At 48.0% G+C, this 18,597-nt stretch overlaps 1 protein-coding gene across 1 annotated transcript in view; it reads left to right on the plus strand.

Moving 5' to 3' along the window:
- LOC144768630 (serine/threonine-protein kinase NLK2-like) overlaps positions 1–18,597 on the plus strand; it is a 329,305-nt gene that overhangs the window by 168,933 nt on the left and 141,775 nt on the right. Inside the window, exon 6 of the mRNA XM_078652439.1 lies at positions 703–912. Coding sequence (XP_078508565.1) covers positions 703–912 — 210 coding nt within the window. The remainder of the gene's footprint in view (positions 1–702; positions 913–18,597) is intronic.

The raw sequence follows: 18,597 nt of genomic DNA on the forward strand, positions 1-18,597 counted from the left end.
TTTGACATCCCATTCTGAACCTCCAATGGTTCTTTTGGTGATACTCCTCCTTTGTTTATACTAAATTCAGTCCTGGGGACTAGGAGTACTCTCCCTTCACTACGGTGAAAAATCCCTCACTCTCTCTTTTGTTGATACATATTAAAAAAACTAACATAACATCATGGTACCTACCTTCCCCCTTTCCCCCTTGCACCTCCAAAAAGGTCTTCGAGGAGCTTAAATACTGTACAACCAACTAAAAAGGCATAATGTCGTCCTGTTCCCCTGATTTACCTTCCGATAGCATCTTCTTTCCAGTCTCTCTTCTAAATCTGATCTTGTCCATTGTATCACATTGAGTTGCATGCATGCTATTCAAGAACCTTAACATCATGTTTCCCATGTTCCCCTTTCCCTCCTGCACTTCTAAGTGATTTAAGTGTGTCACAATTGTTTTATTCATAATCAATATGGCCTGTCTATAAACTGCACATGCTGTGTAAATGACTCTTAAAGTCCCACTTGTAGGCCTTTTCTGTTTCTTACCCCTTGCCCACTATCCTATTTTACTTCCCCTCTCCCTCTATTTAGTGCTTTCTTATTCTTTCTCTGCTTCTACTCCGAATCGTACCTTCCAAATGTCAGATTCTTGAAAAGTCCAAGGAAGAGAACCATGGCATATAAGATGGAGGCAGTCATTCTTGTCTATTCCCTCCCCAGATCTGTGACTTTGGCTTGGCTAGAGTGGAGGAGCCAGATGAGTCTCAGCATATGACACAGGAGGTGGTTACGCAGTACTACCGTGCTCCTGAGATCTTGATGGGCAGCCGCCACTACACAAGCTCCATCGATATATGGTCTGTTGGATGCATCTTCGCTGAGCTGCTGGGCCGGCGCATCCTCTTCCAAGCTCAGAGCCCCATCCAGCAGGTAAGCCCCAGCCAGAGGTGGTGGTGGATATGCTGAAAGCCTAAGCTAGAGTTCAACGTTTGTCCCATGCGATCAATGGAGATTTATTTGTTGGGCCTAAAGAGAAACTCCTTTGCTTTCCCATTATCCTCTTTTCATGGATGCTGAATCCCAAGCACATGGTGGCAGTAGAGCTGAATGCTGTAGTAGGTTTACTTACTGTGATTGTATTCATTGTATGCAGTTCTGTGCCACCACTATTAATTTGTCTTGGTTTATTTTTAAACTCTTAAAATTGTAAAATACATGGTATCCTCGAACACCTGTCTATTTATGGCATCAAAGAAAATTAAACTATTTAGTATAGTTCAGCTCTGCATTCTTAACGCTTGCTGGCTATACTGTGTGAATAGCAGTTCTCAATAGGGTGACCTTTGTTTCTATTCTTAAACACTGAATATACTCTGTCTATGTGGGGGACATTGGAGCACATTTTGCCTCAGAAAAACTCTCTACAGTCCTCTCAAGGCTACTTAACCTTTTACATCAAGCACCCTTTTATTGCTTTCTTTATTAAAATTAACAACCTAGACTCCTCTCTGATAGAGCCAGCAAAACATGAGCCGTGCTTTCTAGCAAAATCTGATATACTTCAAAAGGCCGTCCAATGAACTGGGGAGCCAGCTGCCTTGCACTGCTTTCTCTTATAATAAAACTGTCTACTCATTGGTAGTTTTTTTCTCCATGATTTACTGATAAAAAAGGAATATAATAAAGATTTAGTGAGCAAAGCTGCTTGTTGTATTTGACACAGAGAAAATTGGGTAGCCGCCTCTTTTTGCCTGGGACATGTTGTGGTTTTGATTGAAATTGCACAGGGTCCTTGCCGACCAGGTGACATGTGCCAGAGCTCCTTCCCTAAAATTGTACCATGATTGGCACAACTTCAGATTCCCCTTGCAAGTCCCTAGTAAATGGTACCCTGGTACCTAGGGCATTGGGACTGAAGATGGTCCCCTAGGGTCCCGTCACCAAGACCATGCTGACGTTAAACCTAGGAGATCGACCCCTGACACAGCTTTACTCACCTCTGAGCATCGCATCTTTGATCACCCCCAGTCTCGACTTGTTAACATTGAGCACCCGACCCAGAGTTTGATCTCTGCACCCGGCTGCCCTTGCAGTCTTGGTGCTAACCTGAACCCTGCCTAGTGTTGACCACAGACCCCGAAAACTGGATTTGTATGTCGTATACTTACCTGCGAAACTGCATTTTTCTTTTCCTCCCATAGGTTAACATTGTTGAACTGAAAAATTGCACTGTCTGTTTTTGAAAATAAAAAGTATTTATCTGAAAGAGACAATTAGTTGTGGATTCCTCACCTTAGAATTACCCCAAGGTGTCAGATTGGATCCGAAGAATTTTTTTCCTCAGCGGTACCCCTGCACATAGATAGGTGGCACCGGTCGATTCCGCTGTCGTTTGCGTTGTGGTTGCCAGAATGACGTCGCAGTGTCTACTCAGATGTGCTCGGACGCCAGTTCGTTCTTTTTTTGCTCCGGCCAGCACAGATCCGGAAACAGCGGTACCGCAAGTCACTTTTGACTCAATTTTTTTCTGACTTTTGTCGACACCCTTGTTTGAATTGATCGACTCCTAGTGCACGTAGGGATGTCCCGTTGGACCGGCTTCAAGGCTTGTGCCTCCTCTCACAAACTGATGTTGGTCACGGACCCGCACCTTGTGTGCCTTTGGTGCCTGGAGCACTACCACAACCCGAAGTCTTACTCCAACAGCCGGGCCATGAATCCGAAGTCTTTGCGGGAGCAGTCCCGAGAGCTTCTCGAGGCCTGGCAGTCAGCTCTGCGCTGTTCTAAGTCCCTGTCAAGAAGGAGATCGCGGAGCCACTATAATCACTCGTCATCAAAGTCTTCGGGTAAGTCGAAGCACAAGAAGAAGGCGAAGAAGTGTAGCCGCTCTTCGCATTCTCCCTTATCCGTTGGCCGACGTGATGCAGGACGGGGAAGGGAGTTATCCGGCTCTGCCCGGAGAGGCTGTTGGGTCGACTCCAGCCTTCCCTCCCTTTCCAGTTGCTGGAGCGACCTCTGCCCAGCTTCTAAGCTTTTACGAAGCCTTACATTCTATCTACGGGCAGCCCGACTCCACCGGCGCGCCCTCTAGCCCCGCGTACTCTGCTGGGGGCTCTAGGCCTCTGATGGCGGCTTTGGCTCTGGTGCTGCAGGGCCCCCAAGGATCCAGGCCTGGATCCGAACCGGCGCCGGTCGACCTCATGACACCTCCTCCAGCACTGAATCTAGTGACAATACCTCCACTGCCTCCGACGCTGGTTCTGTCCCCAGTCGGCGTTGACCCCGGCCTCTCCCTCGATGAGGAAATGGCTCCGGACCGACGTCAGGACCGGCAGACAGGTACTTTTGTACCCCTGTTCTCTCCTGATGTTTCCTACCGCCCTGAGTGGCTCACAGGAGAGGATGAGGAGGGCTGGGAAGGGTCTGTGGACCCTCTTGCAGACCAGTTGGAGGAACCGGAGCGTAGTTTGGCAAGGTCAGTGGTCTGGACACCTCCCCAGACTGTGGCATGCTATCTCCCCCTACCGTGGCTACAGAGGGAGGGTGCATCTTATGCAGTGGTGTTGCGTAGTGCAGCCGAGGCCCTAAACCTCTAGCTTCCTACCGTGGTGGTCAGGACTAACCTCCTGACAAAGGTGCTTCAACCGGCAGTGGCCTCCTCGGAGCCCCTCCTGCCGTTTAATGAGTCCCTTACGGGCATCCTTTTGGGCACTTGGTCCAAGCTAACACAGGGGCTCCTGTGGACAGGATGATTGCCTAACTCCACCGCCAGGCCCCATTTTCCTGTCTTCACATCCTACCCCTGAGAGCTTGCTAGTCCAAGCCTCCACGTCCAAAGGCACATTTCCTAACGCACCATCTGTTAGGGAATCCAAGAAGCTGGACCACCCTGGGAAGAAGATGCTTTCCTCCTCCAGCTTGGGACTGCGGTCGGTGAACATTGCATGCCTATTGGGCAGTTACTCCCACTTGGTGTGGGACATGGTTGCACAGGTGCTGCCACAGTTCCTGGGAGAGGCCCGGGCCGTGCCCTCTCGTGCTGTTGCGGAAGGGAGACGTAGCGAAGTTCATCATCTAGTGTGGGCTGGACACCGCCAGCTCACTGAGCAGGACAATTTCCACAGCAGTAGCACTGAGACCCAACACCTGGTTGAGGTCCACTGGTTTTTCAGGAGATGTCCAAGCAATGCTTTTGGACATGCCCTTTGATGGCCATCGTCTGTTTGGCGATAAGGCAGACAATGTCCTCAAGCTTTTTAAGGATTCCAGGGCTACGGCCAGATCCTTGGGGCGCGCTTCCACTTCCCGCTCGGCTCAGTCTGCTTTTTGCCCCTTTGGTGGCTACAGAATGGGTGCCCCGCCACATTCCGCCTAAACTTACAGGCCTGCGCAAGCTGTCCAACCTATGCGTGGCAGAGGACGTGGATCCCACCGCCGGGGGTCGGGGGGGCAGCTGGCGGACCAGTCCACCAGCGCCCCCTCTGCAGCAGCCTCCAAACCCTCCTAGTCCGACCTTTCAGGCCCATCATTCACCTGTGGGGGGCAGGATTCGCCATCAACTCCCCCACTGGCTCAACATCATGTCGGACAGGTGGGTTTTGCAGATAGTACGAAGGGACTACTCCCTCCCCTTCGAAACTACCCCTCCATCCATGCCACCTCAATTCCATTGCATGTCAGAGGATCACCTGGCCCTTCTCCAACAGGAAGCTATGGCCCTCTTAGCCAAGGGAGCCATCAAATGCGTCCCTGTCCCAGAAGTAGGCCATGGACCCTGGAGACTGGATGGTAGCATTGGACTTGTAGGACGCTTATTTTCACATTCCAGTCCTGCTGGCCCTCCGGCGCTGCCTGCCGTTCACTGTAGGCCATGAGCAGTTTGTTTACCATGCTCCCCTTTGGCCTTACCGGCGCCCCTCGGGTGTTCACGAAAGTGATGGCGGTGGTCGCAACTTATCTGAGCAATTCAGGGGTTCCAGTCTTCCCCCTATATCGCCGACTGTCTATTGAAGCCAGGCAGTAGTCTCCCACCCCCAGACCTCCTGCATTCGCTGGGGTTCACGATCAACGTGCCTAAGTCGCACCTGACTTCCTCTCAGAAGCTCCTTTTCATCGGAGCAGTTCGGGACACGACTCCGTTTCGGGTTTATCCTCCCAAGCAGAGAGTCTGGGATATTTGGGCTATGATTTCGATTTTTCAGCATCTATCCTGGGTTTTGCTCAGAATGACCCTGAGGCTGCTGGGCCTCCTGGCCTCCTGCCTCCTGCTGGTGGGTCATGCAGGTGGCATTTGCGGGCTCTGCAGTGGGACATGAAGTTCCAGTGGGCACAGCATCAGGGGAATCTATCCGATTGCTTCCAGATCTCAGAGGGCACTGCTCAACAATTGCAGTGGTGGGTCACGAACAAGGATTGGGTCAATGGCAGATTCCTCTCCCTTCCCCAACCAGCGTTTACATTGGTGACAAATGCATCACTTCTGGGGTGGGGCGGCCATATGAGAGAGGCCGAGATCAGAGGCCTCTGGTCTCCGGCGGAGTCCGGGCTCCACATCAATCTTCTGGATCTTCATGTGATTTGTTTTGCAATAAAGGCATTCTCTCCCGGGGAAGAGTAGTGAAGGTGTTCATGGAAAACACCACTGCCATGTGGTACTGCAGCAAACAGGGCGGAGTTGGGTCGTAGACCCTATGTCAAGAGGCTCTCCGCCTTTGGACATGGCTGGAACATTAGGACATATCTCTGGTGGCTCAACACCTGGCAGGTTCTCTGAACGCCAGAGCGGATGAACTCAGCCGCAGGTGCATGATAGATCATGAATGGCGTCTTTACTCGGAGGTGGTACAGTGTCTCTTTCAGCAGTGGGGAGAGCCTTGGTTAGATCTATTCGCCATCGAAGAGGACGCACAATGTCAGCAGTTCTGCGTGTTGGAATTTCCAAGGCGGCACTTGGCAGGCGGCGCTTTTCGTTGCGAGTGAAGTTGCGGTCTTCTCTATGCCTTTCTATCTATACCACTTCTGCTCAGAGTGCTGAAGAAGATGAAGCGCGACCAGGCCCAAGTAATTTTTGTGGCTCCAAATTGGGCACGAAGAGGGGTATCCCGAGCTGTTACACATGACCATCGAGCCTCCGATCAGACTGCTTCTTCGGGAGGATCTTCTGTCGCAGCAGCAGGGGTCGGTCCTCCACCCAAACCTGTCCAGCCTGCACCTCCTTGCGTGGAGATTGAGTGGTGGCAGTTGACGGCATCCGACCGTCCTCCTGAAGTCTATAACGCTATCTTGGCAGCCAGGTGTCCCTCCATTAAAATGGTATACGCCTTCTGATGGAACAAATTTGTGGCATGGTGCACAGGTAAGGCTGTGCATCCCCTTTCTGCCCTTGTTTCTGAGGTTCTCTTTTCCTCCTTTCTTTGGCCCAGCAGGGCTCTGCTCTGGGCTCTCTTAAGGGCTATCTCTCAGCTATTTCAGTCTTTCTTAGGCTTCCTGATCAAACCTTCTCTTTTTAAATCCCCTATTGTAAATAGATTCCTTAAGGGCATTACTCATCTCTCCCTTCCTATTTCTTTCGTAATGCCTCAGTTGGACTTGAACTTGGTTCTGACTTATCTTATGTGCGCTCCCTTTGATCCACTTCATAATTGTCCTCTCAGACTTTTAATTTTGAAAACTGCCTACTTGGTTGCCATCACCTCTGCTTGCAGGGTGAGTGAGCTTCAAGCCCTTTCTTCTAAACCTCCTTTCCTGGCTGTTCATCCGGACAAGGTTGTCCTTCGCCCTAGGCCTTCTTTCCTTTCCAAAGTGGTTACCTCTTTCCGCATAGGACAGACCATCACTTTGCCCAGCTTCTTTCGGCCTCCGCATCATTCTAAAGAGGAATTGCGGCTCCAAAACATGCACTATCCTTCTATCTGGATTGCACAAGACAATTCCGAGTGTATGACCAACTCTTAGTTGGCTACGTGGGTACCAAGCAAGGTCGGGCCATACAAAAATAGGCCATCTCTCGATAGGTCGTTCTTTGTATGAAATTCTGCTATTCCTTGGTGAAAAAGGAACCTCCAGTAGGACTGTGTGCCCATTCCACCAAGGCAATGGCAGCCACTACTGGTTTGGGACGTGGAGTCCCCCTTCATGACATCTTCCAGGCAGCTACGTGGGCTTCACTGCACACATTTACAAAACACTACTGCCTGGACAGCCAATTCCGGAGAGACTGCTTCTTCGGCTGTTCGGTTCTCTGGGACTTTCTGGTGTGAACTTGGTTTGCAGACCCACCATCAGGGTTAGTATTGCTGGGGTATCTATTCTAAGGTGAGGAATCCATAATTAATTGTCTCTTTCAGATAAGTTACTTATCTTTGGTAGCGATATATCCGTAAGAGACATAGATTAGTTATGGATTCCTCACCGCCCCACCCATCCTCCCAGTTCTGCGAACCGACTTCAAGCCTAAGGGACTCCCTTTCAGGGCCCTATTTTTCGTGCACCAATGGTCAGTGTCTTGCATGACTCTGCGCTTCCGGCGTGGAATGTCTTGTAAAGAACTGACGTCCGCGCGCATATAAGTAGATACCGCAACGTCATTCCGGCGACCACAACACCAACGACTAACGCAGAGTCACCCGATGCCATCTATCAATGCGCAGGGATACTGCGGAGGAAAAAATTCTACGGATCCAGTTTGACGCCTGGAGGTAATTCTAAGGTCAGGAATCCTTAACTAATCCATGTTTCTTACAGATATATCGTTACCGTAGGTAAGTAACTTGTTCTGCTTTATAAACATGCTTAACTTTTAACGTACATCTTGGTATTAAAATACATCTTGAAAGAAGCTTATTTTTCTAAAATTGGTGTGGATCTCCTTTTCGAGTTGTCATTTATTATTCACTGTGTGCAAATAGCAAATGTCTTACACTCCTCTGTGTTAGGCCGAAGACTGCTCAACCATTCTACCACAAATAGAGTACTGTGTTCACATTCAGTGTCTGTACATTTTAAAAATTTGTTTTTTTAAACCTTTATCAGTTTAACACCATAAACAAAAGACTCAGTTCTATCAGCATGGCAATTGCAATGACAAACAATGAAATGAATGAAATGAAATGAAAATGATTTTTGTAGAGCGCTCATTGCTGCCCTGGGGCGTCCAAGCGCTGAGACTGAAGGTGCTATTTAGATGAGACATATAAGCCGGGAAGGTGCTCTACTTGTTGAACAGGAACGTTTTCAGATACTTACGGAAAGAGGTCAGTTCCGGGTTCGACCTTAGATATTGGTGGAGAGCATTCCACAGCTTGGCCACATTGAAGGAAAAAGAGCGACCTCCTGCTTTTATCCTCCTGATCTTCGGCACTGTAGCCAAAAGGGCATGGGCTGAACGCAGTTGTCTACAGGGGTGATACGGAGTGATTAGAGAAAGGTTAATTGTCGGGCCAATTGTCCAGAATGCCTGATGGGCGATACAAAGGGACTTAAAACGAATTCTCTCCCTAACAGAGAGCGAGTGTAGGCTTCTCAGGCCGGACTTAACCGATAGCCTACGGGGGATTTGCAATAACGTACGGGCAGCACAATTTTGAATTATTTGCAGTTTACGTAAAGTAAAATCAGGGGCTCCTAAATACAGGGCATTCCCGAAGTCCAAACGAGATTGGATCAGGCCCTGTATCACAATTTGCTTTGCTTCAAAAGGTAACAGGGGAAGAATCTTTTTGAGGATTCTAAGGAGACCAAAGCAAGTGGCAGGCAGTTTGGTTGCCTGATAGTCAAACGTCAGAGACTTGTCTAACCATATTCCGAGACTCTTTATAGTGTCCTTGGGTGTCGGTGGCAGACCCAGACAAGGGGGCCAGATTGAATTGATGACTGGAGCAGATCGGCCCAGCAACATAAGCTCAGTCTTGTCTCCATTGAGCTTGAGACAAGACTTGGTCATCCAGCTTTTGACTTTCTCTAGACAGCCCGCCAAATCCGCCCTGGCAGAGGAACCGTCCTCTTGAGCCAGAGAGACCACAATTTGCAAAGATTATACAGCACATTGTCTGAAGATAAATAATAATTAAAAAAATAAGACAGCAGGGAAGTGGATTCCCAGGTCTTGTCAGATTTTGCACGTAGCACCCACCAGCACATTATCGCCCCCTTTGTCACAGCATTGATCACCAAACCGCCCGAAGATAGCAAATGAGCATTACATCAGTTACCTGTCACAGTCCCCTCAACATCAACAGGCCGCTAAACTTCAGAGCTGGTCGCACTCAGTACTTGATTCACCCCTTCAGTGGATGTGCCACCCTCTTCCTTATTCGCTCTATATGCTCTGTACAGCGCCAAAAAGTTTTTAGGTCTACTGCTGGGAGGGAGAAGATCACTATAATTCGCTATTTGAGTGCTGCAGTACATCATGTCCCTCGCCCACTGAGCAATCGTAGGGGTCGGTCCTCTTGACCAACAAATCGCCACTCTTCGTTTGGCTAGCGGCAATCCCATGTTAACAAGTCTACGTACCCCCTTAGGTATTGAATTCGAATAGCCCAACAGGACCAGTGCTGACTCCGGGGCGAGCTCTAGCTCAATCACTGCTTCCAACTCCTTGGATACCCGCTCCCAAAATCTAGCTTTCCCTGGGCAAGCCCATTCTAGTTGCATAAAGCCAGGTAACTGTTCGTTGCAACGCTCACAACGCGACCCTTCTCGAAGGCCGTATCTGCTCAGTCTCTCTGGTGTATAGTAGACCCTATTTAGATATTTAAAATGGATCAGACGTTGTCGTCCATTCAAGGAAATGCGTTTCGTGCTGTTGCAGTAGTACGTCCACATAGTCGTCTGTTTCTGCCAAGGTTACCCTGCCATGCTAAACTGGATTTAGTGAAGTAGTTCTCTCTGTAGGACATGGTCAGTTTATATATTTTAGATGCTATATGCGTCGGCTCATCCGATTTAATAATGTAGGACAGGGCAGTAATCTCCGGCGGTTCCGTAAAGTCCCCCCCAAAAGCTGTAACAAAGCGTGTCTTGCTCTGTGGAACTAGAATTTAGTAAGAAGGATGGGCACTATATCCCCAGTCACCAAGTCTTTCCAGCTTCGTGCTGTACCTCCTTCAAACAAATCCCTTATTGTCCGCACCCCTATTAAGTTGAGCGCAAGAGTAACTCCCCCATCCCTACACGGGGGCAACCTATGACACCAGTCCAGCGGGGTGAGCAGGGAGTATAGAATGGCTCCCGTCTGTAACTTTAGAAGGTAGTGCCAAGCATTTGTTGTCGCATTGACTGAGTCGAGTATCCCCTTCCTGCAGTCCGAAGGCGAGAACAGTAGAGCAGGTAATGGACGAGGTGAGGCCACAACCCTCTATATGCTTAAGTGGGGGATGTCCGATGAGCCATGCATCCAGTGGTAAGTATGTGCGCTTTGTGCTGCCCTATAGTAGAAGTCTAAATCCGGCGCCCCCAGTCCTCCAATATGATACTGTAGGGTAAGTATTTGCCATCTGACCCGCGCCTGCTTGCCAGCCCAAGCCAATCTAATCATCAATGCTGTAAGCCGCTTAAAAAATGTGTTTGGAAACAGGATATTAAATAAAAGGAACAAGAAGCACGACAATATCACCATTTTCATTATAGATACTCTGCCCAGCAGTGATAGTGGTAGACAAATCCTGCCCTCCACCTCATCTTCCAATTTATTAATCGCTACTCCGTAGTTGTCACGAAATACGACTTCCGAGTCCGTGCGTACCTGGACCCCTAGGTATCGCACCGAGTCCGTTGACCATGGCTACGGGTAGTCTGGTGCAAATGGGGTCGTTGCTGGGGTAAGGGGGAATACAATAGACTTCTACAACTTTACTCGAAGGCCAGACACTGCCCGAAGCGCACCACTTCACACACAACAGGGGAAAGGTTATGCTGCGGGTCACGAATATATAGCAGCGTATCATCCGCGTAAGTAGAGAGAATCAGCTCGTAGCACGGGCCGTATCCCTTTATATCTATGGTATTCTCTGAGCGCACAGGCTAACAGTTCTGCCAACAGAGCGTACAGTATCGGGGACACCAAATTACCAATTTTGATCCTGGCAGTGGGAACACTCTACAGGACTCCTATAAGCTGTAGAAAGACTTCCCCCACGCCCATCCTCGGGAGCACCTGTCTAATAAAGGGCCATTCGACGGAGTTGAAGGCTTTCTCCATGTCGAGAAATACTGCTACCGCTGAAAACTCCGGCTTAGTGTGCTGCACTGCACAAAACACCGTTCGTAGGTTGTAAGTAAGGTTACGATCCGGAACAAACGCTGCCTGCTTTGGGGGGTCCAGAGTCTGGATCAATGGTACCAATCTGTTTGCTAAGATGTTCGTGAAGATTTTCGTGTCAACGTTAAGCAAGGAAAGTGGTCGGTAGGATGCGCTCTCCTCAGGGGGCTTACCCGGTTTCAAGATAGCAACAATTATCGCCTCGCTCATCGAGGGCGGCATTGTGCCTGACTGACATATCTCATGAAATAAAGTGGCTAGGTGTGACAGCAGCAGGTCCAAGTGCGCTTGGTAAAAAGCAATAAGCTGCGTGATTTCTTCTTTTTCCTGGGGTCGCATTCGGAATGGACGATGCATGTTTGTTAGCCATGGCAACTTTATGTGAGTTAAATAGCCCAAAATTTCCGCTGCAGTACCTCCGTTACAAGTAGAATAGAGCTGTGAGTAATATTGCCTAATTCTCGCTGCTATTGCTGCTTCCACAGTGAGTATGCCTCCCTATGCTGTCTTGATCTCTGTGGCTACTGTCTTTTCTCATCTCTTTTTGAGTAACTGGGCCAGAACCGCACCTGGCCTTTCGCCCTCTCCACAGGAGCGAGCTGTGGCATATTTGCCAAGATGTTTTATTTCCGCATCAGCGGCCTCCTGATATACTTCCAGTTGGATTTTGAACTCCTGTGCTACCTCTTTGTCAGTACTAGTCTGGAGACGTGCTTCCAAGTTTACTAGGATCTTCTCCAGATCTGCAAGTCTCCGTTGTATCGCTCTTAGGACACCAGAGTGCGTGTTCATGGTCACTCTGCGGATGTAGACCTTAAACGCCTCCCAGACCACTTGGAAGCTGTCCACCGATCCCACATTTGTGGCAAAGTACGTTTTAATCGCTTCTGCCTCCTTAAATACTGCATCTATTAAAGAGAATGGTGGGAACCTCCAAGTAAAGGGGTGAATATCCTTCTGGGGCGCGTCCAAAACTAGTAAGATAGGGGAGTGGTCCGAGGTTGTACGGGGAAGTACCTCGCAGGACCTGGTTTGTTCATACAGCTGCCTGGTTGCCAGCCGGTAATCTGTGCGGGTGTGTAAGTCGTTGTACGTGTATCCCACTTTGTCTGGGTAACGCTGCCGCCACACATCGTGCAAGTCTAGCTGAACCATCACATCTGACACTGTCCTGGCTGCTGCTGTGGCGTGTCTCTCCGGCCCCCTTGATCTATCTGGGTGTGGGTTCAAAACTAAACGGAGATCACCACCCCAAAGCTGCTGCCCGTCTCCGCAACCACGCACTTTTTCAAACAATGTAGTATAAAAGCTGGGATTATCAAAATTCGGGCCGTATACATTAACTATAAGTAGGTCCAGTCCCTTTCCCTTACATCGGGGCAACAAATACCGCCCAGCCCTATCAGTGACCAATGGTTCTAGTTTGAGAGTAACCTTGGGATTCACCCATGTCCGCACCCCTCGTGCATGCTTGGTAAAACCTGCTGCGTCTGTTACCGTGCAATCCCCTGCTGCGAAGTCTACTTTGTGTCTCGTCAAGTAGGCTAAGACCTTCCAATACTTTCTGTGGTCATTGAGACCTCTTACATTCCATGTGAGTGCACAGAGCCTACCAGGTATCACTGCACAATTGGACTTGTAGTGTGCTGTCATGTGGTCGTGTGTTGTCTATCCAACTGTGCCTGTCTTGTAACATACAACTTGTGTAGTCAACATGCGTCATAAAGTATTGATCAGGAAAACTGTCTCCATTCTATCCCGCCCCCCCCACCCACGCCAGGCTGACCTAACAGTGCCTCGGCAAAATGTCATTAACCATTCCCCTTGCGCCATCTGAAAAAACGTCAATTGAAAACAATGTAGCCTCAGGGCATCGGGCCGTCTCCTCACGCCAGCACAGAGATCGCGGCCTCACACAGGCCGGTCTTCAGCAGAGGCTGCCCGCTCAGCCGTTCGGGGGAGTACAGGGATCACAGGCAGCTCCACGTACACCCAAACCTCACCAGGTAAGCTTTGTTGATCATGCAGATGCAGGATAAATGTCGAATTATGCGATGGCAATGCGGAGCTCTCTGCTCAAGCGACCATCTTCGTCACGAGCAAGCTCCGACCCCGGCCCTGTGCATTTTTGGGGGAATCTCAGGACTCTTTACACAATATACCTAGTTATTAGTGTACCTCATAGAGTCTGATTCCTACACCAAGTGTAAGCCTGTTCTCGTTAGATTTCCTACTATTTGTGAACAAAGTGCCCACATTGTAATAACTTGGTTACCCACTTTAAATGTAACCACACCTGTGGCCATCGAATTCCAATGGTTTACAACAGTATCCAGCACAGAAACTAGTCCTCAACCATTGATGTTATTTTTGAGCACCTGGTGGAGATTATATGTTCTGCATGAAATAATTTGTTTATGTAGGAAATTGGCCTTTTCTCCTTGTTCACTCTTTATTTTTTCCTTTTGCTAGACCCTATATGTTTGACCTCTCTGCATTTTAACTCTGCTAATCAGAGGTAAATTGATTGTGCTCCTCTTTAAACACTATTGAATTGGCATATTTCTAATTGCTTTATGTAACTTGCCTACAATTCCCAAGGATATGGTACAAAATATACACAGGGCCTGTAAATGAAATGTCACTAGGGAACTGCTGCTCCTACTGCGCCATCTACTGCAGTGACATTGTAAAACATGGCTTCAGGCCTGCCATTTTAGCCTGACTGTTGCACTTTAAATACTTTATTTAGGCTTACCAAAATATACGCCTTGTAGTCCACAAGGCAGGGCGCTTGGTACTTGAAAGGAGACCATGTAGAAATACAGTGTTAGCATGTCCTTACAGTGACAAACACACAATCTATTTTTCACCAACGCAGGCCTAGCTATCCTGTATAGAAAACCAGAGTGCAGATTAAAATCCTAATTCTGTATTTTAGGAATGGAATTAGCTCAAAAAGAATAATTAAACTATTTGTAATAGTTAATATAATTAAATTAAAAGGTGATCGCACTCGGCCTCGTATTGCACCTAGTTCCTGGTCTACTACGACCATTGACAATCGTTGTCATTTTGTGCTTCCTCGTACTATTCCTACTTAAAACTCTAAATAAATCCTACCTCCAGTTCCCCTTATTGGATTTGTCATTTTGGGGGTCATGTTGTTTATTAAATGTTACTCTATTTTTCTAATTCAGTGTGGGATTTTTTTATCTTATTGCATTTTGACTTTATTACTCATTTGGTACTGCTGTTAAGCCTGTCTGTTCTGTGTCACAGCTACCAGGGATTAAGCTCAGGTTATTTTAGTGACTTTAAGGGTTCACACTGACAAAAGTTTTGATTATTCCTTGAGGTGAGTAGTCTCCCACCCTAATTAGTAATCCAGTTTCTTACAGTATATCTACTGGTTAAATAGAGGTTACTCTGGATAAAATATCATAACCGAGGCAGCAGCTATGCCTTAGTGTTCTAAACTACTTAGGGGACACAAATCGGGCATTAGCAACTCGAGCAAGAAATTTGTTTAGACGAATTAACATTGTAGTTAATTTGAAACAATTCAAAATCCGTCCTGTATGCTTCCGCACAGTGATCTGCTAGTGAGGATTTATTTTTTAAACTTCACAAGTTAATGGGTTTGCGAATGAAGTCTGCTTGGGTAATTTATTCCGGGATGAGTGTGGGTGTATCCAATGGGCAGTACTTAGCCTTTATAGCTATTTCTTTAACATTTTAGCTACTGCGGTTCTGGATAGGTGGTAGTCCTCTTCTTTAAATAGCTGACAGGCAGCTTTGTAGCAAACTTTTAGAAAAAACTAAATGTTTAATCCTTGAATGGCACCACAAGGCTGAACTTTACTTCACCGAACTCCGAAAGACCATGATTGGCTAAACTTGGAAAAAAGGTGTTCGAGGCATGTGGGCTGCTAAATTCATATCGTAGCATAGATCGCCGCCTAGTGTTAGGTCCGGATGTCTGCACCTTGTTGTCTTGGAAGAGTCTTTGAAGTATCACGAGATAAGTGACTCCTCCCCTGCACTACAGCGCGCATGGGAATCTTCTCCATCTTCAGATTGTTTTTTTCCGACATTGGGTTCGGATGCACTTCGACAGCTCCAACTTCGGGACCGAAGTTTTCCAACTTTCTAAGGCCAAAACCTTCTACATTCGACGGTATTGTTTCCGCTCGGTGTCCCTCGACTCAACAACACTTCCACTTCTATCCGGTCGTCGACGCGGGCCGTTGGGCCTTTTCGACGCCACGTGGGCCTCCTGCTAATGGAAAGGACCCCGTTTAAAAAATGCCCGGAGTGTGGATCCAAATTTCCACACAGCGACAAGCATAGAGTATGCAACAGGTGCCTATCTCCGGAGCACAACGAAGAAGACTGTCCAGCTTGTGCTCTGTTCCGGTCAAAGAAAACTATCCGGAACCGAAGAGCTCCTCGACGAGAGATGCAGCGGCAGGCACCAGAACCGGAAAACATTTCCGATGACTAACATGAACTCCCAGAGGCACAGGGCTCCGAAGATCTGGAAATAGGCACCGTAGAGGACCAATCGGACTCCGATGACCATATCACACTGGGGCAAACAGTGAGTACCAAAGCCCCTCCCCCGCCTCCACACAAGGCTTCAAAGCATCGCCTAAAAGCCTTAGCTGCAACCGAAACACCGCTTCAGAAGCCCCGCCTTCCGGCTCTGCTCCGAAGACCACACCCAAGCCTTCCGGTACCCCAGGAATGAGCAAAACAGTTCCCAAAGTAACCAAAGACACTCAACCCAAAAAAGTTGTCGACCATAAAAAGGCTGTCGACCCAAAAACGCCCGTCGCCACCAAGAAGGTCGTCGATCCGAAGAAGGCAGTCGACCCTAAAAAGGGCGTCGATCCGGAAAAGGGCGTCGATCCGGAAAAGGGCGTCGATCCGGAAAAGGGCGTCGATCCGAAGACTGCCGTCGATCCAAAGAAGGTCGCCGAGCCAAAGAAGGCTGCCCATCATACAAAGGACGTCCAGCCTAAAGAGACACTCGACCTGAAAACAAAGAATAAAAACAAGCAGGCGACCGACCCAAAATCCTCGGCGCCGAAACCACGGACAGTAGAGGAAGAGCTTTTCCATCCAGATCCAGTGTACCCAGAACAACAAAGACTGTATATAGACCCTGATACAGGACATATAACAGTCTACAATTAAAACAAAAGAAGACTGGACACTGAAGCCCCTTCTCCTGTTCCTCCTAAGAAAAAGGACTTTGGCACATTCCCTTCAAGACCTTTCACACCTCCTCCTTTCACTCCTAACATGCCTTATGTTCCATATTCTCCTCCACCTGTGGATTATGATGAAGAAGACATGGGTGTAGATTCTCAGGATGATTTTTTAGAACCTGACGACCAAGGAAACCCGGATGACAGATGGAGTGACCATAATGATCCTGATGACAGATTATACACAACCCATACCCGATCCCTCTCCATACCCCACAAAGCCATCTCCCACTGACGACCCTGTCGCTTTTAACCAACTAGTGGACAGAGCAGCTGAGTATCATGGCGTACACATGCACACTGACCCTATAGAGGAGGACATTCTATTTAACACCTTCCCAACATCAGAGAAGAGTGTGTGTGTATTACCTATGCTAAAAGGAGTACTAAAGCACGCTCGAGACATCAAGAGACATCTTTAAAGACCCAGCCAGAGCATGTGTCCTCAATCCAAGAATTGAGAAAAATATAAAACTGCCTCTACAGACCCCACTTATATCAAATCTCAGTTACCACTAGATTCCCTAGTTGTATCTAATGCTAGGAAGAGAGCTAATTCACTAACAGGTGATGCCTCCCTCCTGACAAGGAGTCAAAGATTTTAGAGGCATCAGGGAAAAGAGTGGCCTCTCAGGCAGCAAACACCTGGAGGATTGCCAAGACCCAAGCTCTCATAGCACGCTATGACAGAGCACACTATGATCAACTGGAGGGATTATCACAACACCTACCAGAACCCTATAAAGCAAAAGCAAACAACCTAATACAGGAAGGGAAATTCATCACTAACGCATCCATAAAATGCGCCCTGGATGTAGCTGATAGAGCCGCTAGGTCTGTCAACACTAGTATATTGCTACGCCGGCATGCCTGGCTCCGCATTTCTGGATTTAAAAATGAAGTGCAATCTACCATACTCAATCAACCTATTAATCAGGATTTCTTATTTGGACCTGCGGTTGATACCATATTAGAAAAGATGAAAAAAGACACTGACACCGCTAAGTCCATGGGTGCACTTCAATTTCAACAACCTAAGAGCTCTTTTCGTTGCTCCTCCTTTCGAGGCTCAGGCAGGGGCACCACATCCCAAACTTCTGCATCATTCAAGAGAACTACACAAGGCACTTTTAATAGGGGCTCCAATAGAGGAGGTTATAGAGGGAACAGTAACAAAGGCAGACGACGTGGTAATAATAATACCCGAGCCTCCACCGCCACCAAACAGTGACTTTTTCACACTCCCTCCAGACCACTTAATACCAGTCGGAGGCAGAATAACACAATTCCTGCCAGTCTGGAACGCTATCACTACAGACAGGCGGGTGAGACAAATTATCCAGTTTGGTTACTGCCTGGAACTCACTTCTACTCCACCCAACATACCACCCAAACACCGTCCAATGTCCAAACAACACATCACGCTGTTACAACAGGAGGCGCTATCCATGCTACTAAAGGGTGCCATAGAGCCAGTCCCTTTACAACATCAAAGGACAGGGGTATACTCTCTATACTTCCTTATTCCCAAAAAAGACGGCTGACTCAGACCAATATTAGACCTCAGACCTTTGAACCAATGCATACTCTCAGATCATTTCCATATGATCACTCTACAACAGGTACTCCCACTACTCCAGCAAGGCGACTTCCTCGCCACATTAGACCTCAAGGATGCATACTTTCACATCCCCCTACATCCAGCTCACAGGAGATACATCAGGTTCACAATAGAGGGTCAGCACTATCAATTCAAAGTTCTCCCCTTCGGGGTAACTACAGCACCAAGGGTTTTTACAAAATGCCTAGCAGCACACCTCAGAAGGCAACACATCCATGTGTTCCCCTACCTCGTAAAAGCCAACTCATTCGCACAGTGTGCCAGCCACACCTCACTGACAATCCAACTACTGCACAGTCTAGGATTTTCAATAAATTACCCAAAATCTCATCTACAACCCGTCCACATACAGCAATATCTGGAAGCAACAATAAACACCTCAGTAGCAAAAGCATATCCAACTCCAACCAGGATAGCCAACATAAAATCTCTCATTCAAAAATTTCAGCCACAACACT

This window comes from Lissotriton helveticus, chromosome 7, assembly GCF_964261635.1.
Source record: "Lissotriton helveticus chromosome 7, aLisHel1.1, whole genome shotgun sequence".
In the NCBI taxonomy this organism is placed as follows: Eukaryota; Metazoa; Chordata; class Amphibia; order Caudata; family Salamandridae; genus Lissotriton; species Lissotriton helveticus.